Source organism: Phodopus roborovskii, unplaced genomic scaffold, assembly GCF_943737965.1.
Source record: "Phodopus roborovskii unplaced genomic scaffold, PHOROB, whole genome shotgun sequence".
NCBI classification, from domain to species: Eukaryota; Metazoa; Chordata; class Mammalia; order Rodentia; family Cricetidae; genus Phodopus; species Phodopus roborovskii.
In genome coordinates, this window is record NW_026126571.1 from 26,509,516 (window position 1) to 26,535,366 (window position 25,851).

Consider the following 25,851-nt stretch of genomic DNA (forward strand, 5'->3'; position numbering starts at 1 on the left):
TGCTACAACTGGCTGGGTACTCTTTATCTCAGCTACAAGGACTCAAAACGGGTTTCTGAGTCAGAGGGTGGTGTAAAAATCTTTCCTGTATCATACTAATAAGAACTGGGTAGTTAAGTGCTTGGAGGCAGGGCTGGAGAGATGGCTCAGTGGTAAAGAGCAGCATGCTGTTTTTCCAGAACACCTGAGTTCAGTTCACAGTCCTTACGTCAGTCAGCTCATAAATGCCCGTAACTCCAGCTTCAGAGTGATTCAATGCCTCTGGCCTCCAAGTGTACCTGCACTCACATACACATATCCACACACAAACACATAATTAAAAATAAAAATAAATCTTTAAAAAAGTATTGAGCCTGATAGCAGAAATCCACTGCTTCCCTTTGTCTCCCCAGGAAGGGAGATGGGATTGCAGGGCTGGTCAGGCCATGGGCCAAGAGGAGGTCACACCTCACTGTCCCTTTGGCCTGACATCTGAGGGGAGCAGGTGCATGGTTTTCCCACATCTCCTTGGCCCCCCCCACAATTCCCAAGCCAAAGTATGGCGGCCCCAGGAGGAGCTCCCAGAAGCCCAAGTGACCACCAGGAAATCTCTCTGAGGAGCGTTCCTTACGCCATCACCACCACCACTACCCTACTCCCTGCCCCTCCAGGTCAGACCCGGGGCTGTGTGCTTTATTCAAAGGTTGGCCTTTGCTCTGGAAAACCCCAAGTACCCAGGCTTATAATCTACCTTGCAAAGACCAGATCTGCTGAGTCACTCCTAGCTGGTACTTGAGGGTGATTTCAGGGAGCATGTCTGAGTGAGGACTTTCTGGGTTACAGAGAGCAGAGTTTCCTCCAAGGGCAGTTGGCTGACCCAAACCCTGAGACTCACAGTGAGCCCTTTGACACCAAAGCTACTCTCTAGTCTTTCTCCACACTTTAACTAATCCTCAATCCTTTCCCCTCTAGACCAGACTGAGAAACAAGCTGTATGCTGCTGCTTGATGAGAATTTTTAATCCTTTTCATTCAAAACTTCTATTGTCTACGTTATCAAGAGAACTTTTAATTTCATTCAATTGGTATTGAATAAGCTATTAAGAGCCAGGGTTTCAGAGTTCAAAAGGAAACGGAAGACACTTGCTAACAGTGAGAGGCACATGCCACAGTATGAGGGCTAAGCACTGATAGATGTGAAGAAGTAAGCAGCCCCCTTAGAGGCCTGGGACAGCAGAGACTGCTGAGCACAAGAACTGAATGAAGATGGTTGGAGTGTGTGGCTCAAGTGCCGGCAACAGGAGAAGGTGGGTCATCAGACCACATCGGCCTTAAAGGTCCCATTAACTGACTTTGCTGTCTTGGATATTGTGTGTGTGTGTGTGTGTGTGTGTGTGTGTGTGTGTGTGTGTGTGTGTGAGAGAGAGAGAGAGAGAGAGAGAGAGAGAGAGAGAGAGAGAGAGACTTCCTCTACAAAACTGCTTATGTCCCCTGGGATCAAATTAGAACACAAACACATATTCATTTAAGACACAATACAAATGAATTTTAGCTGATTTTTACTGGAACAGCCTGATAGACATATTCTTCCATAATTAGTAGTAACCAACATTTTTACTTAAAATGCAAATAAGCAAACAAAATAATCTAGAAACATATGCTTGGATGTAAAAGCACCACATTTAAAAACATTAGCATCCAGTAAATATAACAACCATATTTTGTTGGTTATTTTTGGGGAACAATTACAATGCTGATCCCTCAGGGCCAAGTGTACCCTTGTCTTGTTTCTGACTTGAATAAGAGGGAACACTGCATATTTCACCATTTATTTCTTTAAAATTTCATTTGCATTGGTGTTTTTCAGGCATGTATGTCTGTGTGAGGGTGTCAGACTTGTAGTTACAGCAGTTGTTAGCTGTCACATGGGTGCTGGAAACTGAACCTGGGTCTTCTGGAAGAACAGTCAGTGGTCTTACCACTGAGCCATCTCTCCAGCCCCTGCATATTTCATCATTAAACCTGAAGTTTGCATTCAATTCTATACTCCCTTTTCATGTGACATGTCTAAACCACATTGAACAAAGTTAAAATAGTACTTTTGGGGCTGGGTGATGGCTAAACAGGTAAAGTGCTTGCCAGGCAAACAGGAGGAGTTCCATTTCTATCACTCACACACATTAACAAACAAAAATCACAGCTAGGCAGGGCAGCATGCACCTGTATTTCCAGTGCTAGGGAGGTGGGGGAAAGCTGAGGCTTGGTCAGTTAACTGAATCAACTAGCTCCAGGTTCAGTGAGAGAGCCTATCTCAAAGAATAAGGAAGGTAGGGAGCAACAGTGGGAGGCACCCAATGTCAAACTATGGCTACGCACACACAGAAATCAAACAAAAATAAATATAGGTAGCTACTTCCTGTTTTGTAATATATCAGTTATTTTTTTAGTCTAATTACTGCCCATGCAATGCATTATGATGAACTGTAGTTGCTATATAAATAAGTACTAGCTAGGGATCACCAAAACGACTTTTAACAATTTTGAATAATAATAATGATGAAATTTAGACCACAACTCCATATAAATAAACAGTGAAGTGACATTTTGTTTCGAGCAATTTTTATACAAAGATTACCTTTCCAAGCATTCTGCCAAGGAAGTAGTAATGCCTTGCAAAAGAATCTCCCACAAGCATCTGAGCAGCTGGGTTGGGGTATAGAAGCCCTTCATTAGTAGTTTTAAAGAATCCCTGGTTGGGGTTAAATCCAGATTTCAGTAGTTCATTTAAAAACTCTCTGAAAATACCACCACCATCAATGCCAGCTTCATCCAGGCCATGGGCATTAAGCAAGTGCACACGAATCCGTTTTTTCAAATCAGGTTCTATTTAAAAAAAAAAAAAAAAAAAAAAAAAAGAGCAATAAATCAAACAGTATTACAGAAGCATTACGTAAAGGCATTGAGACTATTAATCAGGGACATTTAACATTTATGATTCAACAGAGCAGCAATATTAAAGAGACAATGACATCAAAGTTACTTAAAATGCAAATAAACAAAATAAACATAATCTAGAAATACCAACTTTTATATAGACGGTCCCATTAAAAATATTGGCAACCAATAAAACTGATGGGAATTTTCCCAGGACCTACATGGAAAGCCTTTTCCCATGGATATATCACATAGGAGATGGTTGGTTAGTTTGAGCAAGTGGGAGAAAGATTCTGTGGAAGAACAACCCATCATCTCTGAAGAGGAAAGTCAGGCAACTGAACTGGGTGCCTAAGAGACTTTTTCTAAAAAGATACAGGTTTGGGGACGACAAGAATAATAGGTAATAGTGAACAGTCCTAACAACCTTGTCATAGAGTTCATCATTGGAATGATTCACAAAGCAGTTCCAATCAAAGACAAGCTTGAATATAAGCTAAAGATACTGTCATCTTCCAATTTTCTAGAGTTCAAGATTTACTATGAATGAAGATTCACAGCAAGCTAGGAAAGTGTCTGAGAAGGAAACAAACTATTGACATCTTTTGTGCCACCTTTTTTCATTGCATGTGGTGGAAATACATACATAGCTGTTTATTTTCTACACCAATATCCTGACTTCTAGACATGTAAATGAAAAAATGAGGAAACTTTTTACTTCCACACTTTCAATCTGAGAATGAGTTGAGTGTAATGGGAGACTTTCTCAGTATAGTTGAGCCTTTCACTGCCCACGTTTAGCTGGGCTTTAGTCCCCATAAGGACATAATAGTGCACACCAGGTAGTTCTGTGAATCCAACTGTGTCTATGACTCTGGCAGCTGAAACATGCACTTTATGAAGGTTGCAGGAAATAGTAACCTGAGAGATTGTTTAAGGAGTAAACTGGTTTGTGACATATCACATTTTGTTTAAGGATTTAATACTCTGAGATGACAAGTGTCTCTTTTCAAAAGAACTAAATTTCATGTCACTGCTTCTGTGTTAAAAGGTTTTTTTAATTAAAAAAAAATTTACTTGTTGCTGAGTGTAGTGATACATGTCATTAATTCCAGAACTCAGGAGACAGAGGTAGGATGATCTCAGTGAGTTCAAGGCCAGCTTGTTCTACATTGAGTTCCAGGGCAGCCAGAGCTACATAAAGAGACCCTGTCTCAAAAAACAGGAAACAAACAAAAAATTATTTGTTAAGTTCAGGACACCTCATTGTTCCAGATCAAAATGTCTAAAAAACAAGTGGGACATGGTGGCACACAGCTTTAATCCCAGCTCGAGGAGGTAGAACAGATGGATCTCTGTGATTTGGAGGCCAGCCTGCTCTACACACTACTCAGTAAATTCTAGGACACCCAGGTAGGTAGGTAGGTAGGTAGGTGTGTATGTTCCCTTTGGGGGGGTAGGGAGGTGAGATGGAGGGGGTAAAGGGGTGAGAGGGAGAAAAAGAATAAGCAATTAATGGGTCATTTTAAAGGTATACTGGTCTTCTTAATGCCATTTATTAACTATATAACTATAAATCAAATTTGGAAAAAATACTACTGTTGACTAGAATCTGAAAAATTAATGGGGGTGGAGGGTGGCATGATGGACAACTGTTCCCTATCCCCAAAAAAGAATGGAGCTTAGGGAAGAGTGTTTAGAAAGAGTTAAATACTTCCCAGAAGAGGGGCATGGGAGACTAACATGTCTGAAAACTAGGAAAGGAATCAGTGATATCATATGATACAGAACTAATCACCAAGAAATGCCACTTCTGCCACCCACAGAGCAGGCAAAAAGGAGGGTATATCCTGGACCAACAGCAGGGACACACGCATATTTTCAGTGGGACACTGGTGAACAAACCCACCTTACCAGGACTACAGCTTGCTCTTCATTTTGTCTAGGAATAACAGTAGCTTCCATTTGTCATTTACCCAAAGCAGAAGGTATGCTGGGAAGTCTGTACATGGACAGTAGTGCACACCTTTAATCCCAGCACTTGGGAGGCAGAAACAGGTGGATCTCTGTGAGTTCAAGACCAGCCTGATCTACAGAGTAAGTTCCAGGACAAGTTCCAAAACTACAGAGAAACCCTGTCTTAAAAAGGGGGTGGGGGAGGGACAGAAGGGGCAATACACGAAGGAAAGAAGAATATTTATTTACTACTACACGTGAGATCTTGTACTCACTGCTAAGGGCTAGTAGTGCAAAAAACATTCTAACTGAGAAATTGTTGCCCTTAGTCATCTTTGAATCTCTCCCTAAACCTTGGGACCAAGGCATTGAAGGCTCTGACATTGAGGGTTCCCAGGGCTATTCTCAAAATGTAGCCTGTTAAGGACTGTAGACTTTCTGGAAGCTTACCTATGAGAATGTACAGTATAAATTTGAATGAATAAATTTTCAGCATAAAATCTAGCCTTTAGAGATCTTGAAACAATTTGTTTCTAAGAACAAATTAGAAATAATCTGATTTCATTTTAAGATTTCAGTGTGGGAGGGAACCTAAGAAAAACACCAATTTGATTTTATCCTTAATTAATGTAATGAATTCTGCCATTAAATGAAATAAAACCAACTTCCTGAAGAAGGTAGTCTCAGGAAATGACATAGCTGAGGCTGCTGGGAGCATGGGAGGAGCACAAGTACCAGGATTGTGGTAAGACAGTCCCACAGTTCTCAAAGCACTTCTGGGCGAAGACTACTCCACCTTCTCTCTGTGGTAGAGTCCTGTAACACTGCAACACAAAACTGCAAGGAGCACATGGTTTCCATGGGTCCAGGCCGGCAAATATGTTCCCAGTTTTCTCCATCTCCACATGACTGACTTCGTAAAGGGCTAACTCACACTGTTTAGAAAGCCTCTGAGATGAAATGAGATCATGCACACCAATAAAGGATTGGCTTTAATGACTAGATAATAAATGAAATAATTACATTAACTGGTTGTATGTAAATTAAGTTAATATAGCATTCCTATTATTTTCTTTTAAGGAAATTAAAAGTTCTGAGATAATCTGTCTAGCAAAATTTCAAACAACTTTTATCCATGGTTTAAAAATCCTTACTCCTAAAAACTAAACTCTACCTGAAATTCTTAAAGTTCAATTAAAATTGCCTACAGAACAAAGTCTGTCTTTGGCTGAAAAGTTCACATACACTCCAACATTACAGAGGCCTCAGAGAGGAGTATGGAGTTAGACACAGGCCCCGTATCCTATGTGTCAGCCTTTCCCAAAAATCCTGGTTTCAGTTCCACCTCTTCAGCGAAACCTCCAGCCTTCCTGCCAAGACAATCATCCACACTTCTCATGATAATTATACTTTTTCCAGGTTCAGCTACAACTTCAACAGGCACTGCCTGAACATCTGCTGAGTGCATTTAGCAAAGGGTACATTTAAATAAGGTAAAGGGGAGAGACAAGCACCGAACTGGATAATAAAGTAAGAATGAGGGTTGACTTATGAGCTGCAACAGGATTCCAAAGAGACACGTGGGTTTTGGAGAGCATGCTTCCCTAAACCCCAGGTACCTGTGTCCATCTCCCTAATCCACAATATGTGGAAACAAATCCTGAAGACAAGAGAAACCTGGCCTGGTTGGGATTCCACAGTCTTACCTCAGACCTGAACTGAAAGAGTTTACCACGCAGGGCTTGAGAAAGCATTGCACAGCTCAAATGACAAATAAATTATGTAAAACCTTATCTCCCAGAGAACAGAAAGGAACTGCTGGCACTAGTTTTCTTCTACTATCACCACACTGACAACATTTACTCTTTAATTGGGCAGTGAAAATAATTACAAGCTAAAGGCTTAGTTTTCCTTAAAAATAAAATGAAATGGTTCTCTCAAAGGGAAGCAAATATGATTTCCCATCTAACTTTTTACAATGGACCAAAGGTGACAGAGCTTTTATTCTGAGTACTTTGCACTGATCAAACACTGATTATATGCAGGACCACAGATAATGATATACTGGAGTTTAAATTGTTCCTATTACAGTACTTAGCACTGAATGTTAAGTATTAAAACAAGATAAATCATGTATCACTGTCTTTCAGATTTTTGAAGTGCAATTTTCTTTACAGTACTGTTACTGAAGTACTATTTTTTAAAATAATACAGATTGCAGCAGCGTTTACTTAATGACTTACAATTGGTCACACATTTATAACAAAATATAAAATGTAAAGCAATTGCTGCAGCACTCAGGAAGCTGAAGCAGGAGGATTATGGATTAACAATAGGACCGACTACATAGGGAGATCCTGTCTCAAGAACAAACATAATGAAATGAGTGCCGCCTACAGTTTTGGAATTATAGGCAGCAATAGGAACAAGACATACCATGGTAATGAGGGCAAAAGGTTGTCTTTAAAACAAAAAACTGGCAATCTAAAATGCTTGTGGGTACCTATCAATTTTAGTACTATGCTTTGGTAGTTCAAATTCACTAAATTTTATCTACTACATGTCAGTTTTAAAACTGTCATACAGAGGGCTGGGAGTTCAGTTCGTGGTTAAAACACTTACCCAGGATCCCTCCTTAGTATAAAATGAACAAAGTCTTAATAGAACAAATTATGTACAGGGGAAAAAAAAAAAAAAAAAAAAAAAACCAACCAAAACAAAACCTTTCCTCCCAGGGAACTGAAACTAGTCTCTCTCCCATGCTAGTCAGTCAAGTAGTCTACTACTGGTTATATCTGTGTATATATTCCTATGCAGAGTTAAAGGCATGTACCATCAAACCCAGCACCAGTGCAACAGAACTTTTTTTTTTTTTTTTATTTACTATTTTCTTTTATTTGTGGTGTTTTATTTTGTTTCGTTTCGTTTTGTTTTGTTTTGTTTTTTGAGACAGGGTTTCTCTGTATTGCTTTGGAAACTGTCCTGGAACTTGCTTTGTACAACAGGCTGGCCTCGAACTCACAGAGATCCGCCTGCCTCTACCTCCCAAGTGCTGGGATTAAAGGCACCGGGCACCAATGCCCAGCTCTTGTATGTATGTATTTATTTGAGAGGGTCTCACTTTATATCCCTGGCTGTCCTGAAACTCAGCATGTAGACCAGAGTGGCCTCAAATTAACTAAGTTCCACCTGCCTCTGCCATCTAAGTAATAGGACTAAAGGTGTGCACCACTATGCCCAACAACAACTACCATTTTCTATAGTAATTCTCACTTCCCCCTGATATATGTAGGCACACAAAGTACTATATGTATATACCATTTTCTGGAGAAAGTTTGTCATAAGCATCTTCATAAATATAATTTCTTCTTATTGTGACATTGATCCCATCCAGAAATGGACCATCTCCTTGAACTTCTTGTTTATCTGCATAAATCAACCTTTGAAAGATCTAGCGAAAAGGTAAAGTTGTTATTAGAAACAATACACTTGTGGTTATAAGGCACAGTCTTCTCTGTATCATTCTAATTTTAATATATGTGCTGCCAAAGTGAGCACAAGCACAATCTAAGCAAAACTGTTACATGTTTTAACTTTGTATCTCTATAAACTATAGCATCAATTTTTATATACAAGGCAGCAAATATTAACTTTTTCAAGAAATGAGTATTTTTAAAGTATTTCCCCTGTATTTATAGTGTTTTGAAAGGCCTATGCCACAGTACGTGTTCACTTATCAAGTACTTCTTAAAATTTAGACAGGTAGGGGGTACTGAGATGACCTGGAAGGTAAGATACTTTCTGTCAAGAGTTATGACCTGAGTTTGATCTGGGACATGATCAAAGGAGATAACAGATTCCTAAAGTTGTTCTCCAACCTCTGCATGAACTCTGTAGAACTCACAGATACAGATATACACAACCCACTGCTGAAAATATTATTTATGAAGGAAGTGAAGCTTTTAAAGCAATATGCTAATCTTAGAGTATTTCCCCCAAGAATAAAATTCAAATGTCTATGAGGCAGAAATACCATTAGAGGGAACACTGTGCTGGGTATTTATTTATTTATTTGTTTGTTTTTAGAGGCAGGGTTTTTTTTTTTTTTGTTGCTTTGAAGCCTGTCCTGGAACTCACTCTGTAGACAAGGCTGGCACTGAACTCAACAGAAATCTGCCTGACTCTGCTTCCTGAGTGCTGGGATTAAAGGCATGTGCCACCAAACCCCAGCATATATTGGCATTTTTATGAACATCTAGAACAGCAGCTCTCAACCTGTGGAGTTGTGACCCCTTTGGCAAACCTTTATCTCCAAAAATATTTACATTATGATTTGTAACAGTAGCAAAATTATAGTTATGAAGTAGTAATGAAATAATTTTATGTTTGAGGATCAACACAACATGAGGAACTGTATTAAAGGGTTGCAGCATTAGGAAGGTTGAGAACCACTGACCTAGAGCCTTTAGGATGGTCAGTCCATTCTTTTGTTTGCCCTGGACAAAGAATGTAAGTAGGCCTGAAAAAATAGAGGCCAGTACCTGAGAGGAAAACTTAGCAAATTAAACTGGAAACATATATAATCTTTTATACATCTGTCAAAATCATCTGGCAAGGAGCTAAGATATCTGTCCATTTTTCAAAGCAGAGATGGTCATAACTTTTTAATGAAGGTACACAAAGAAATTTTACAAAAAAAAAAAAAAAAGGCATTTTCAGTAAAACTTTGACAGTTTAAACAACATTCCATAGGCCTCACTATCAGAAATCTCTAGTCTAATTGGCTACTCAGCTAACTACAAGGGAAAGCATTGTTTTAACTTGTACAGAGAAGTATCTGGCTGGATTTTAAGTATGAAATTGGAGATATTTTACTCAGTGTGTTAAGTTAGCATCACAGGGTCTGAAAGGCATACCTTTACTCGCTCCTCAAATGGAACCACAAAAGGCAGTTCTGTCAGAATGGCAAGCTGTCGTTCCTCAGACACAGACAGGGGTGGGGACTCCAGACCCACTGCAACACATGTTAAAACTCATTTAGTTTGTCTTGTATTTTCCTTTCCTTTCCATTCACTGCCAGCTACTAAAATCAGGATTTATAAAATCATTTTAAGAATCTAAAATAACCTAGTGATTCTATCTATTTCTAGTTTCATGAACACACCCTCCAGGTCAAGTCTGAAAACTGAGTCATTCCAGCCAGGTGAGTGATACCCAGGATGTCAGAGCTAAATTGCTAGGTCTCTGTATAGCTGCTTTTTCCTCTGGGACAGATACACATGCATGTCAAGAGTTGCCTAGGAGAAGGCTGTGTGAATCCAGTTGACCTATACTGGTAAGAAAACAGCTTAGTACAACGAAACCCTTTCAAACTCATTTGAATGAGTTAGTAACCAGGCACACCTTGGTCCCTCCCCTTGGGGACCTGTCGAAGTGCATCACCTCTCCTTTCATGCAAAGTAGTAACCTGGTTCTGTATGTAGACACCTTGGTGCAAGCCAAGGGTTTCCCGCTAAGGTCCCACCCAGGCTTTATCAGAACAGAAAGAATCTGGACAACTTTTTTAACAATTTAAGATTTCCTTTTAGGGCTGGAGAGGGGGCCCAGCAGCTAAGCACACTGACTGCTCTTCCAGAGGATCTGGGTTCAAGTCCCAGCACCTACATGGCAGCTCACAACTGTGATTACAATTCCAGGGGACCTGACACCCTTATACAGGTAAAACAACAATGTATAATAAATAAATAAAAATCCCCTTTAGCTAGGTAGAAGTGGCTCACACTATTAAACCCAGCACTTAGGCAAACACAAGCATCTCTATGAGTTGTAGACCAGCCTGGACAGCCAGGACTACATAGAAAGATCCTGCTTCCCTGTCCCCCACAAAAAAAAAAAAAAGACAAACAGAAATATAAATTATATCTATAACATATTTTAAACCCTCCAAATGCAATAATTAAAAAAAAAAGCACATGAAAATACACTCAATATCATTAGTCAGTTGGGGAATGCAGAGTAAAAAATTACAACGAGATATCTCATTTACTCTTTGGTGGAGCTAGGGATGAAATGCAGGGTTTGTCAAGGTTAAGCAAGTGTTCTACCACTGTGCTACATATCTAGTCTGCCATATACTTTTAAATGGCTAAATTTTTAAAAATAGTTTTGACAATTTCATACATGTACACAATATACGATGCTCATATACATAGCTCTATATACATATCTTCTCTTATCCTCCTCCTGTTCTTGCTGACCACTTTCCTCACAACTAGTCTCCTAACTCTCATCTTTTCTGTGATCTACTGGAGCATAGGCAACCTATCACAGGCTGTTACTAAAGAAAATGACTTCTACTTCCTTACCAAACATTAAGTGCTCATAGCTTCTCAGAAGTTGTGAAGCCCCATGAATTCCTTCCTCATCAATGCCAGTATGTTGAAGGGCCAGGCAACCATAGCTACTATTCATTACTGAAAAGGCCGTGTCATATCCGTAAGATTGTCTTTTTAAAATGATAATCCCAGGAGGACATGGTGGAGAGCATATCTTTAATCCCAGTATTTGGGAGGCAGAGTTAGCCAGAACTCCAGACCAGCTAGGGCTACACAGTGAGACTCTGTGTCAAAGAAGCAAAAACCAACCAACCAAAACAAAACATGACAGTTCCAAGTACTGACTGGGATACAAAGTACCAGTGCATAAATCATACATCGATGGTCTGAATGCAAGGTCATATACCTACTTCAGAAAACAGTTCTGTACTTTTTTTTTTTAATGTATTAATTTTATGTGCATTTGTGTTTTGCCTGCATGTATGTTTATGTGAGGGCGTCAGATCTTGGAATTATAAACAAACAGTTTTGAGCTGCCACATGGGTGCTTGGATTTAAACTCAGGTCTTCTGGAAGAGCAGTCAGTGCTCTTAACCACTAAACAATCTCTTTAGCCCCAGTTATGCAGTTTTTTTTTTTTTTTTTAAATAATTAAGCACTTTGATGGGAGATGTCATTCTGTATATGTTTCTCATACTGGTTAATGAATAAAGCACTGTTGGTCAATAGGAAAGTTAGGTAGGCGGGACTAGGAGATGAGGAGGAAAGAGGAAGTAGTAAGGAGGAGTCAAGATGGAGAGACTGGGGAGATGAGATGCTGGCCCCTTTCCCCGGTAAGAAGACCACGTGAAAATATTAGATTAACAGAAATGGGTTAATACTTAAGACAGAGCTAGCCGATAAGAAACAAGCAACGGGCCAACAGAATTGTATCTAATATAGAGTCTCTGTGCATTATTTGGGGCTGGCGCGGTGGCGGGACAAGACCAGGCGGCGGGAGGAAAAACCATATGCCTTACAGCACTTGTTTGCAGTGACTTAAGATTCTTTCAGTATTTATATTCACACAAATACCTGTATTCTGATAATAATAGCAGCTACATTAATAACATCCAAAGACTGACAAAATAACCAATTATCTTCTTTATGGTGTAACTACTCAATGAAATTCTGTGGAGTTATCAAAAGAAACAGTTATGATCCACAGAACCCTACTGCCTCATGATGCTTGGCCTGCAGTTCTACCTTTCAGAAAAGGTGAGATAACAATCATTTTGTATCTATTTACCAGGGTACACAACCTGATTTTTATTGGAACAATGAAAATGCTGTATGGTATTCAGCAAAAATCACAAGAGCTAATAGTAGAAAGGGGGAATGTTGCAGAGTATTTTGCCCTTGTGAAAAGAAGTTCCAATTAAGGAGAACTTACCCTCCAGGGTGGACTGCAGAGGACCAATCCTGCCCATCCTCCGGAACCGCCACACATGTCTAGATGCAGGTACATAGAGCTGGGTTACCTGTGGAAACCAAGAGCTGTCAGCATTTTCTTCTACCCTTGGTGGCATCTGAACAGATAGATGCATGGCCTAAAATTCCTTAAGGAGCTGGCTGTCTATCCCTGTCCAGTGCAGGGTACCTCTTATGTCCTCATAGTCTAGTCTTGAATACTTTAAAGCGAAATGGTGAGTGTCTGTGCAAAGTAAATGATTATAATAATTACAAAACAAAGCATATCACAACTTTTTAAAAAAATCTATTAAACTTACCTTCTTCCTCTAAAGTTTTTTTTTTTCTTTTCTTTTCTAATTTGGTTGAATTAGTACTCAAGTAAGATAAGCAGAGGGTATTTTCTCATAAGTTTTGCTTTATTCTATATGTTCTTTTTCATCCCTTAGTTTTTTTTTTTTAATGAAGATATAAGTTTCTGCTTATAGTCTGGATCATACTCACTATTTACAGAGGTACCTGAAGAGGCTTTAGAGCAGCAGGCCCAATAAGTGTGGTGGCATGTTACATTCTTCCCTGAGCCCACAAGATAGGACACCCGCTATCTAGAAGACATACAACAGGAAGGCATCAATGCTATCTAAATAGTCTTAGAGAGGCAGGTCAAATGTTTACTACTTCTCTCTTTTCAGAACAGTCTTCAAAATAATGACATGGTCCCTTTACACTTTATAAAATTAATGGATGAAGGTCTTTTTCTCTAGTGCCATTGAGAATTTGTGGAGTTTCCTTCATCTTCCCTCACAACCAGCAGCCTCTACTTTGACAGTCACCACACCTCAAACTTAGAACTACCAAGGTGCTAAAGACCTTTTATGTTGGTGGGGAAAGTACCTGATCCTGTAGCTGTTCACTCTGACACACTCTGCCTCGGGCTCAATTTGAAGATGGCTTTTCCCCCAAAGACCCAGTCACACCTCCACCGTCCTGCCACACTCCTGTGTTGGTTTCTGCTGCACCTGGATCCCTGTTTCCCTTATATTTCTCTACTATCAAAGATTCTAAAATTTGACAATGGAGACTTTCTCTGTCTGGAAAATTTGGCCTGCTTTAGGTTTGAATCTTAGCCATATTCTATTGTGTCTGCACCCTCAGACAATCTAGGATAAAGCCTATCTCTTTTAACTAATGAAAATACTTTTACTGGTAATATTACTAAAAGTGAAATTGTTTTCAACTCTAATAGATAATTGCTAGGCTTCAATCTAACCTGAGGGAAAACAAAACAAAACAAAACAAAAAACCCATCAGGATGTTGTCTAGGCCAATGCTGTTGCTACATATCTTGCCCATTGACCATTCCAAACAACATTGATACATACTCAAAAGTTAAGTGAAGAGTTAAACAATTTTGAAAGACTTACTCTCCCAGAAATACAAAAGCTGAGAAACCATCTTTAATGAAAACTATTAGGGAGATTTTTTTTCCACTAACTTTATCTGCTTTGATATCCTCTTGTTCTGACAGCCAGTGGTTTGGAGGACAGAAATTTCTCCTCGTATCTCTAGACTTCAGCATTTTCACTAGGTTGGTGATAACCTAAAAAGGAAGAATAATGTCACACAAACAATTCAATGACTAACAGCTCACAGAGCAGGCAGCATCACCAACCAGATGCCAGAAGACACTGACTTTCAACCTGATAAAATGGATGTGGACTTTCCTAACTTACAAAAAGCCTTCTTCAGGGACAAAACACACTAGAGGAATAAACCAGTTGTCTGCCAACAGAAACAGAAAAGCAACACAAATGCACATATAATGTGGTCTTTAAAAATGAGGCCAGAGGACTGGAGAGATGGCTCGATTATTAAGAATGACTTCCTTCTCTTGTAAAGGATCCAAGTTCAGTTCATAGCACTAATATCAGGTGGCTCACAAACCCTTGTAATTCTAGTTCCAGGGGATCTAGATACTCTTCTGGTCTCTAGGAGTACCTACACCCATCACACATATTCAAATACCCCTCCCCCCCAAAGTATGAAGTGTGTAAAATTGCAAAAAAGGTCTCTTACAGTTCAGTATCCATCCTCTTGAATTCCAAATCCTCCTGCTTCTAATTCCCAAGTGCCAATGATTACAGACATGCACCACATCTTGTTTGGAATTCTTGGCTAGAATTTTGTTGCTATTGTTTTTGAGACAGGGTTTCTCTGTGTAGCCCTGGCTATCCTGGAACTCAACTCTGTAGACCAGGCTGGCCTCAAACTCACAGAGATTCACCTGCCTTTGCCTCCTGAGTGCTGGGATTAAATCATGTGTCATCTCTTAGTTAGAATTTCCCTTCACCCCCCTTCCTCCCCACTCCCCAGACAGTGTTTCTCTCTGTAACAACACTAGCTGCCCTGGAACTCAAACTGTAGACCAGGCTGGCCTTGAACTTACAGAGATCCACCTGCCTTTGCTTCTGAGTTCAAGAGTGCAACAGCCATATCATGCCTGGAAGTCAGTATTCCCCACCTATTCATTTCCTCTAATTCTTGCATTCTTTCTGTGGCACTATTAGGAGGTGTAGCCTTATTGTAGGAAGTGTGTCACTCTTTTCCTGCTGCCTTCAGATCTGGATGTATAACTCTCACCTGCCTCTCTAGCACTAAGTTGGCTTGCATGCTACCATGCTTCCCACTGTGATGATAATGGACTGATTAAACCTCTGAACTGTAAGCCAGCTCCCAATTAAATGATTTCCTTTATAACAGGTAGGTGCCATGGTTATAGTGTCTCCTCACAGCAATAGAAACCTTAAGGCAGATATGGATGCCCCACTTATGGGTTGTTTATTCTCAGTAATTTGTCTAGTTATGAATCTTTGCAAAGAGAAGCTTTTTCTGACCAAAGCTGACAGCAGCACTATCCTAAAGGCATATATTTAGACAGTAACATGGTAGGTACACCATGTTCAGTTAGCAAAGAACATCATTAGCTTCTCCACTATGGCATAAGACTTCCTTAAACATGGGCTTTTGACTGGGTGTACAGTTTGAGGGCTAGTCAGCAGAAAGGAAGCTAATAGCCAAGTTTCAGCTTTGTTTTTCTATGTTCCGTGAGCAAGCCAGCCTTCTCTCCCGAGTGCTAAGATACATCAGGTTCACCTGCATACTTTTTTCTTTCAAATGGAAAATACAAACCAACAATTGAGAGAGCAAGAACCATCTACCACAGCATTTGTGGCTCTCTATGTAGCAACACACATAGATGTGCCTGCCTCCCTGACACACTGCCTTTGATAAGGCCCATTAAATGTGATAGCCAGATACAAAGACATATCAAGCAGGATTTACCGCCTATTCACAGGGTTAAAGTGATTATAGCTATAAATTACACTTAAAAAAAGAAGTTTATAAAGTTGATAAATGCATGATCTGTTTTAATGATGTGACCCAGAACTTAGGAACCAACCTCAATTCCTACAGTGACAAGTAAAGATGACTCTAAGCACTTAAATTCTAAGTTCTATGACCAGCCAACAGAGCCTCTCACACAAATTAATTCAAAAGGATCATCTCTGACTGAAAAATGAAAATGGTTGCACTGAAGGACAAAGCCCAGTCTCAATGCTTGCAATTGTCAGTCAACAGAAAGCCAGAAATCAATGGTAAATGCTTTCACCTCCTTTGGCTTTATCACAAATATTTCAACTTTAATTTGGTACTGTAATACACATAAATGGTGTTGGCATTTTATTGTGGTACTTTCAGGAGAACATGGCTGGCTCTGTACAGTGACAGCATTTAACATCTCCCACACAGAGTCACTACCATATGAGCAGATAGGCAATGCTTGCTTTTAGGACAAAAATGATATTGCCCTATTGTTTCTGTTATTTGATAATAAAGGTCATTTTCTTCTCTAAGAAAAGCTAATAGCAGCTAATCACTCATGGATCATACTAGTTTGTATAATTTCTAGGAATCAACTCGTAGCAAGTGGTATAAAACAGGTTGGGGATATGTACTTTAAACAATTCTGTTGAAGGCCAAAGGTCTTTGTTAAAATACAATTTCAAACCTAAACCAAGCCCATATCAAAAAGAAAGCAAACTATTAAGATTTTGTGTGTAGCTCAGTGGTAGAATGCTTACCTAGCATGTACAAGCCCTGGGTTCAATCTCTTTCTTTCACTTACACACACACACACACACACACACACACACACACACACACACACACACACACATCAAAAGAGCAAGAATCATCTACTACAGCACTCTCGGCTCTCTATGTGGCAACACACATAGATGTGCCTGCCTCCCTGACACACTGCCTTTGATATGGCCTACTAAATGTGATAGCCAGATACAAAGACATATCAAGTAGGATTTCCTTTTTCTTCATGAGGTTAGCTCAAAGTACACACAGAGTGACCAGTGACCTAAAATTGAGAGGAAAATGTTTGAGACAGGGTCTTGATTAATTCACCTTTTAACTCAATACAGCCCAGGCTGGCTACATGCTTGTAATCATTCTGCCTCAGCAACCTGAGAGCTGGGATTACTAGCATGGATCACTACACTTGGCTCCACAAAAAAAAATTTAAAAAAAAAATATTTAAGTAAAACAAAATAGGATCAGGGTGAAAAATATTTTATGGATCATTATTAAATCCAGACATCCCTAAGCCCCAAAGATAAGGTATGAATTTTTAAAACACCCAGTAGGAACTATAACACAGTGAAGTTATCTTCCAGTGTATACAAAACCTGGTGTCCCACAGAAGGGAAGTGTTACTACAAAGATCCCAGAGCTTAATTACACATAGACAAGAAAACACACATGCTACCCATATGGCCCAAATCCACAAACGCTCCCACAAGCATTCCAACTCTGAAGTAGGCGAGATAGCTTATTTGTAACCTAGAAAAGGTACAAAATAGTCTCCTTCAAGGAAGGGCTCAGCAAGCAACTTTTATAGTTTACTTATAAATGTACAAAGGGGCGATTAAAATAAATTGTGCAAACATGTATTACATCAATCTGCACAAATTATGAATTCAATGATGCATTAGCCCTGTATTCACGCAATCAAAACATTATCAGTTACTTTCACTGCTGCTAATGCTTATGCTTCTAAGTGAAATGTGTTGTAAAATCAGGCAGAATGGGTTGCAGAGAGTCTCTCATGGACTTGTAGGATGAATAAGCAGTCCTTAATTAGCCCATCAGGTTAAGTGCAAGCATTAATGGGTCTTTCCTAAAGTCTAGCTTGACATCTTTCTCCAAACATGGCCAAGAAGAAAGTTCCATTAGCAATATTAATACAAGCTTAGTTGATCATTTTCATTCAATTAACTTCTTTCAATTAAATAGATAGCTTGACAAAAGCGGTGATAAAAGACCTGAAGGGACAGCTGATGACTCTCATGGAACATTAGTGTGCGAGAGGTCGCTGGTACTAAACGGCCTGTAAATCTAGCATTCAATTTGGAAGATGCATTTCTTTTGCTCTCACTCCTTTAACGAGCAATTTTAGCTGACTAGATGTGTTTGCAGCAGAAATTGCATGGGGGTCAGAGTCAAGTACCTTTTTCCTGCTCTTTTTTTCCATTCCAAGTCAGTAGTGGTCTTTTGCCAACATGCCAGCCACAGTACCCCATAACTTCTTTTTCTCCATGGTTAGAAATGAACACATTCTAGAGTAATTCATATATAGCATGCATTGAAAACTATGACTACCTTTATGATTCCATTTTTAAAAAGATTCAAAAATACTTTCTTTTAGTGAAAAATAAAAATGGAAACACTTAATTTTTTTTTTTATTTCTACTTCAGCCTGTCAAAGGAAGTCTTAAGACATTTTACACATGTATTAACTGTGAAAGCAAAGTTTTTACTTTTCACCTTGTGCTGTAGTACTTATGTGAAAGGTAGAAGCCAATGTTTGGGAGTCAGCTTTCTTTTTAATGTGTGTGATTCCTGACTCAGCTCAGGTCTCTAGGTTTGGCAGAAAGAGCCTTTACCTACTGAGCTACTTCACCAGCCCAATAGCAAAGTCTTAAAAATGAAGCAGATATAAAATAAAGATGTGGCTTTTCCTTAAAAGTTTTGTATATTAAAATTATGCCTCACATCAACCTCCACATTGCTATTCTTCCGAAAGGAACTAAGAAGAAACAAGTCTGTGCTAGACTCATTCTCCCACATGCCACATACCTTGAACAACTGAACCCATCGCTTCTGCTCCATCTGTATGCACTGCTGCATCTCAGAATTGGTGGTGACCCCAATACTCTGAAATGCAGTGACATACTCTTCCCGAACTTCTGGCTTTGTTTCCGGATATGCTAGCTTTATGATCCCCAAGCAGGCATCCCGAAGGCATCGAGACAGCAGGATTAGTTCCTCCAGAGTGAAAGGCATCATGGATGATTGTCTCTGACCTACAACTGAAACAATCCAATTTTCCACCAATTTTTTCTTTTAAATCAATATATACAGCAAGTTTAAATAAATAATAAAAAGAACCTCTTTCAAACTGACAGGCCATGATACCAGCAGCAAAACCATTTTTCAAAATTCTCACCTTCTATGGGATCACCAAAAAATTCATTGTCATGTATGGAAATCAGCGAATGGCTGAACAAGGAACTGAAGAGGTAAAAGAGCGGGATGATTCGACTAGAATCTTCAAAAGACATAGGTGAACCCCTTGATATAACCTGAAGCAATGGCACCATAGACCTAAAGTAGGGGAAAGGAGAAACAAAATGACCATTTTAAGTTGAGTTTTAGCTTAGGAATTAAGATACCATATAAATATATTCAGTGAAAATAAATTACATCAACAATGAAACTACTTAAAGGAAGGAAAGGTCCCTCCCTGAGACGACACAAGTTAGTAGCTGCCACCAGAGAAGACAAGAGACTCCACCAGCTCAATCAGATTGAAGGGTCCCTGTTCCTGCCACACAAAGGAAGAGGCAGCTACTAAGAGCAGACTTGTCCCAAGTCAAAGTCCTGGAGAGTTTTAGATGAAGATTGGGTTCTTACATGGAAAACTATTCCTTCTCTCTAGAATTCCATTTAACAAAGACCAAGTTTTGTCACAGCACAGAACATTTTTTCTAGCTCCCTACTTTCAGGAAGGGTTATAACTGTTCTACATTGAAGCTAAATTAGAACCTTTAGGAATTGCAGCTTCCACTCCTCTCCAGGCCTTGTTTTTCCTGTTCTCCTCTTCATGTTTGTAAGTAGCTCCTTTGACTGCCACATGGATGGGTGTACAGAAAACTTTGTGTCTCTACTACCTACCACAGCTGTGATCTGTTTCTTTCTCATGGAAGTCTGCCATATGGAACACATGGCTAGTTCTTTTAAAACAAGGGAAGCATCATGTCCCTTTTGCAATGGAGACCTGTGTGTAACTTCATGGGTATATATTATACCCTCTTGCCTCTGTAGGGATTTTCCACAAAAGTTCTTTTTGTTTGTTTTTCCAGACAGGGGTTCTCTGTATGATAGAACTCACTCTGTAGACCAGGCTGGCCTCAAACTCACTGAGAGCCACCTGCCTCTGCCTCCTGAATGCTGGGATCAAAGGTGTGCGCCACCATACCCAGCTCCCATAAGTTACATTTTGGAGACAGGAGCAGAAGTGAAGACCAAGAAGCCAACACCACTATGCAGATGGCAGAGTAGAAGCCTTCTAGTTCTTTCCAGGGGGTGTGGTGTAGGGGTATATGTCTTGGTGAGTGAGGAAGATGAAGATAGAAATCTAAATATGCATGGTATTACTTTCAGGGAAGGGTCTAAAATGAGAACAGGAACTCTATGCAGCTCACAACAATCTGTTATTTCTAGTCACAGAGGATGTGATGCCCTCTTCCAGCCTCCTTGGGAACTGTACCCATGCAGACAGACATACTGTCCTACTTCACTACTAAAGTCAGGAAAGCTGAGGGCTGAGTTAAGCATGCACAACAGTGGTTTCTTCACCTGCCCAGCCCCATGAGAATAGGACCTAGCCTCCACTTCCTGAGAGAGTCCTAACTGTGCCACAAGGCCACCCACGAAATTTTCCCCGACACACACAAAAGTTATTAGTTCACTGCTATATATTTTGTTGATATTAGTAAAGATAATAGCCAGTATCCTTCACTTACTAGCCCATCAATGTAGAACCACAAAAAACACATAAAACCGAGGAACATATAATATTTAAGGGAACAAGGCCTAGCCGTTGCTGAGTGGCCAGTATTTCCTACATTTAAGCAGTGCTGAGCCAGCACTGAAGAATCCCTCCCATTGTGTATCCTGGTCCTTATATTACCATAAACCATTGCAGGATCACTCAGGCAGACAACCAAGACTTAAACAACATTAACTTATTCCTTCTCTCCTTAATTCCATGAGGTAAGCAAAAGAAGTAAGTCATTCTTACTTGAATGATAAAAAATGGAACTTGGAAGAGAGTCACCAGTGCACCAGTGGACTCTGAGGCTAGGGACAAATGAACATAGGCCATTCTTACCATTTGTTCTAAACACAGACTCAAACATCCTTCTAAAATCAGATCAATCTCAAGAGATATGGAAGCAAATAAAAAGTCTATAAATTAATGTGCCAGGTAGGACATCAAAAGCTGGTTGGATTAAAGACTTCAGATGAATCCCTGCCATCAGTATTTACCCTCAGAATAAGGATTTGCACCTGTCCATGGAAACTACTCCCTCCACCCATTTTAGAGTTCTCAGCTTCTCTGGATGAATGGGCTCCTGTCTAAGGATGCCCTGGGGTTGGGGGGGGGGGGGGCTGTGGACAGTGAAGTGACCACAAGAAGAGTAGCCTTTGGTAGAGTTGCCTGTTTTGCTGGCTGTTGGTTGCTTCAGCTTCAGTTAAGTCAGAAGAAACTACACTGTCTCATGTCAATGGGAAAGTATACTGGAAAGTACATACTTGAATAAAACAAGCCTTTTGCTGAGTGGTGGTGACTCATGCCTTTAATCCCAGGCAGGTGGATCTCTATGTATTCCACACAAGCCTGATCTACAGAGTTCCAGGATAGCCAGGGCTACATAGAGAAATCCTGTCTGGAAAAAACAAAACACCCAACCTTGAAAAACATCAGCCCACTCCCACTCCTAGACTTGTTGGGGTGAGGGACAGGTTGCATCTCAGCTGAGTATGGAACCTCTTAGGTACCTGATAGACAAAGAGGCAGTCTCCCAGGTCTGACTCAGGTCTCCCTGCTGAGCTAGACTTGCTGTAAAACTACTCTCAAATTAAATTCACTGTCATTTTCAGAAAAATCAGATGTTTCATTTTGGATTTTATTCCCAAAAGTAGTATGATGAGATGTTAAGTAGGAATATACTAATACATTGTTTATGTTCCTGGAATTTATTTAATAAAGTAAACAAGTAACAAGAAACTCCAAATTCTTAACTGCCTTTAAAATTGCTTTTAAAAACCTATATAACTTTATCCATTGTAAAATAGTATTAATAATTTAACATAATTAACATTATCATTTTTTCTTTCACACATCATGACTCCATTTCCTCACCAAAAGACAAATGTCATAAACAAACAGGCAATTATCAGGCAGACCATAGCAGTATCTCTGTTGCTAAGCTGGGATACTTATAGGTCAATAGTAATTTCCTGTCCTAATGATCTCCAATCTCCTCTTGCCCTAAGTAAACTGTTGTTCATGAAAGTCAAGGTCATGTCAGAAGGATTAAAATGCACCCAAGTCTTTTATTTTAAATTTTCTAAGTATGAATCTAATCTAGGTGTCTCTAATCTCTACCAATTCCAGATAAACCACTTGGCCTTCATGAGTATCACCAACCACAGTAGTCTGAGAAAAACTCTTATTCGTGTAAGGATCATTAAGATTCAATGAAAAGCATCCAAGTAATTCAGAGTAATGCTATACATGAAAGGAATTTCCCTGCCACTATGTAGAGGTTTTCTAGATATGACAGTGCACGCCCATATTCCTAGTACTTCAGAAGCTGAGGCAGGACTATAAGTTCCAAGCCAAGCTAGTTGCACAGTGAGACCTGTTAGTTTTTTTTCTTTATCATATATAGATGGAGGAATGGAGCAGGACAGGAATTGAAGAGATGGTTCAACAGCTACAATTCCAGAGGACTGGGGTTTGATTCCTAGCACCCACATGGCAGCTCCCAATCACCAATCCAGTTTTAGGGGATTCGACACCCTCTTCTGATTTCCACAGGCACCATCCACATAATGTATTACACAGATATACATGCAGATAAAACACCCACACATATAAAATGAAATAAAGTTTTCAAAGAGAAAAACCCCAATGTCTGAGATTTTAAAAACAAATTTCCCTTCAGATAGAACTATATTTTAATAAAGTTTACAAATAAGTTAATTGTATAATTAGGCACTAATTTCTCTCTCTCTCTCTCTCTCTCTCTGTGTTTGTGTGTATGTGTGTGTGTGTGAGAGAGAGAGAAACTGAGGCCATTCAAAATACAATTTTCTAACATGACAGAACAAGTGGAAGCAGTAATTAAAAATGTCCTTACAATACTTTCCTAAGCTACTACTTCCCATGCCCTTAGGCTCAATCTGTAAGCCTGTTTTAGCACATACCCTGTGATCATCTGTGTTGTCATCGAAGAGATGAGAAACCAAAGGTGCCTCAAAAATCTGGCGTTAAAGGCTAAACTGTAGAGAAGCCTGAAGAGAAACAGAAAAAAAGAATAAGAAACTATTCACTCAAATCATAACTTACAAAACAAAGCTATACAACTATACAGTGAAGACAGTCACACTTTAGAACACTCACATTAATACCACAAAAGATCACATCTGACACAGGCCCCTTGGTAAAGAAACTGAAAAAAGCCATGTGACCCAGCTGCAAGAAGGCCTGGCTCTCATCTGTTGTTACTGCCCTGAGATTTGACAGCCCCGAGGATTCATGGCTGCTTTCACTTAAGTTTAGGCTATTCTCTCCACAATATGGCTTACTAAAATATAATAATATTAATTTAAATTTGCTTAGTACAGTTATTGCGGTAAATAAGGATCAGGATAAACAAATAGGCCGAATAGATGTTTATTCAGGGAGAAATAACTTACAACCTAGACAGATGAACACCAGGAAATTCAACCCGATCCTCTCCTGTCCGAGTCACGCCAGAAAGAGAGAGCGCCTTCCTGGCCCCCTCCGACCTCCTTCCTCAGGTCACCTCCGCCCATCGCTCCACCCCCCAATGGGCATGGTCAGTGCCACAGAAGGACTATCTCACTACAGTACAGTGGCAAACACTTTTATCCCAGCAGTTAGGAAACAGAAGAAGGAAAACCAAATGTTTAAGGCCAGTTTTGTGTTCAAGACCAGGCTAGGTTATATGAGACCTTGCCTCAGAAATAAGATAAAATTTAAATCTAAAAAAAAAAAAAAATCAAACCCCTGTATGTGAGATGAAACCAACAAAAAACACAGGCTAATAATGATGAAAAAACATATTTATAAAACAGGATATGATTTACTAGACACATTTTAAAATAAAGTGGGAAAACAACAATTGGTTAAGTAAACACAACTGAACAATTTTCACAATGAAATAGATACATTAGGAATGTCCATGAGATAAAAATTAAAGTCAGTGCCACCACAAGAAAAGGCTATATATCTTAAATTCCAACACAGCAACCTCATAAGCATAACATGCAAAACAAGGGGCAGAGAATCCATATAACTGGCATATAAGTCAGCTTGTGGCAGAGCATGCCCAGAGCTAATTCTGCCTGGAATGTCTCAGAACCAAACCACTGGCCCACAGACTTTTTCAGATGCCTCTTGTTCTTCTCAAGGAAACAGCAGTGAAGGTGATTAAAAACACTAGGTAGTGTGTACCACAACTTACAGTATGGAAAGATGTTTTAATTGATTATATTCAATTGACTAAATTGTGCAAGAAGATTGTTAATTTAAAAGCCCAAGAGGAAGCCTGGGGGTGGTGGCGCACATCTTTAATCACAGCACTCAGGAGACAGAGGCAGGCAGATTTCTGTGAGTTCTCTGAATAAGGACTGGCCCTAAGAGGGGCAGGAGAGCTATCTCAGCAATTAAGAGCATTTGGCTGTTCTTGCAGAGGACTAATGTTCAATTCCCAGCAACCACATGGCAGCTCACAGCCACCTGTAATTCCAGTTCCAGGAGATCCAATACTTTCTTCTGTCCTCAGGCATCGGTCATATATGTATGTGGTGCACATACATTATCCATACAGGCATTCACACAGAATTGATGGAGGGGGGGTTTTAAGGGAATAATCATTAAGAAATATCAAGGGCAGAATCAACTAACCTAGGCTCATAGCAGAGTCTCAAGAGTTTGAACTGACAACCAGGGAGCCTACATGAGCCTGACCTAGGCCCTCTGCATATATGTTAGTTATGTAGCTTGATTTTCTTGCGGGACTTCTAATAGTAGGAGCTGGGACTGCCACTGTTGCCTGCTTTTGGGACCCTTTCCTCCTACCCAGTTGCCTTGCCCAGCCCTAATAGGTGAGGAGGTGCCTAGTCTCACTGCAATTTGATATACGATGGCAGATTAATATCTATGGGAGGAGAGGAAGGAAGGGAAACTGCAATCAGGATGTAAATACAAAAACAAAAACAAAGAAAAGAAAAAGAACCAGTGAAACTGGGGTCAGTTGTGGTAGCACAAGCATTTAATTCCAGTATTTGGGAGGCAAAGGCAAGCAGTTCTCCCTGACTTCAAGGCTAACCTGGTTTACAGAGCAAGTTTTAGATCAGACTAGGCTACAAAGTAAGAACCTAGCTAAAAACAAACAAACAAACAAAACACCCGACACCAGAGCTGGCTAGATGGCTCAGTGGCTAAATGTGCTTGTTGTGCAAGTCTGGCAACCTAAGCCCACTCTCTATAATTTTATTATAAAGAGAAGGGAGAAAAAAAGTTTCTCCACAGAATTGTCTTCTGGTATCCACACTCTACTGTGGTATATGTACTCTACATATACAACACACACACACACACACACATACAGTCAAAAATACAATTTCATTTAAAAACTCAATAGTACAATCTGGGATGCAGAGGCAGTTGAATCTCTTCAGTTTGAGGCCAGCCTAATTTACACACCATGTTTGTGGCCAGCCTGGATTATATGAGATAATAAAGT

The 25,851-nt window shown here is 39.7% G+C and overlaps 1 protein-coding gene across 2 annotated transcripts in view; it reads right to left on the reverse strand.

Moving 5' to 3' along the window:
• Ube3c (ubiquitin protein ligase E3C) overlaps positions 1 to 25,851 on the reverse strand; it is a 91,936-nt gene that overhangs the window by 27,949 nt on the left and 38,136 nt on the right. Inside the window, exons 11-18 of one of the 2 annotated variants that reach the window (XM_051203087.1) lie at positions 23,285 to 23,371; positions 19,233 to 19,390; positions 18,863 to 19,089; positions 14,148 to 14,252; positions 12,636 to 12,723; positions 9,785 to 9,882; positions 8,187 to 8,319; positions 2,614 to 2,861 (exon numbers count right to left, since the gene is read on the reverse strand). In XM_051203087.1, the coding sequence (XP_051059044.1) occupies positions 2,614 to 2,861; positions 8,187 to 8,319; positions 9,785 to 9,882; positions 12,636 to 12,723; positions 14,148 to 14,252; positions 18,863 to 19,089; positions 19,233 to 19,390; positions 23,285 to 23,371 (1,144 nt within the window). Of the gene's footprint in view, positions 1 to 2,613; positions 2,862 to 8,186; positions 8,320 to 9,784; positions 9,883 to 12,635; positions 12,724 to 14,147; positions 14,253 to 18,862; positions 19,096 to 19,232; positions 19,391 to 23,284; positions 23,372 to 25,851 lie in introns of both variants that reach the window. The other variant, XM_051203086.1, reaches the window with a different exon arrangement.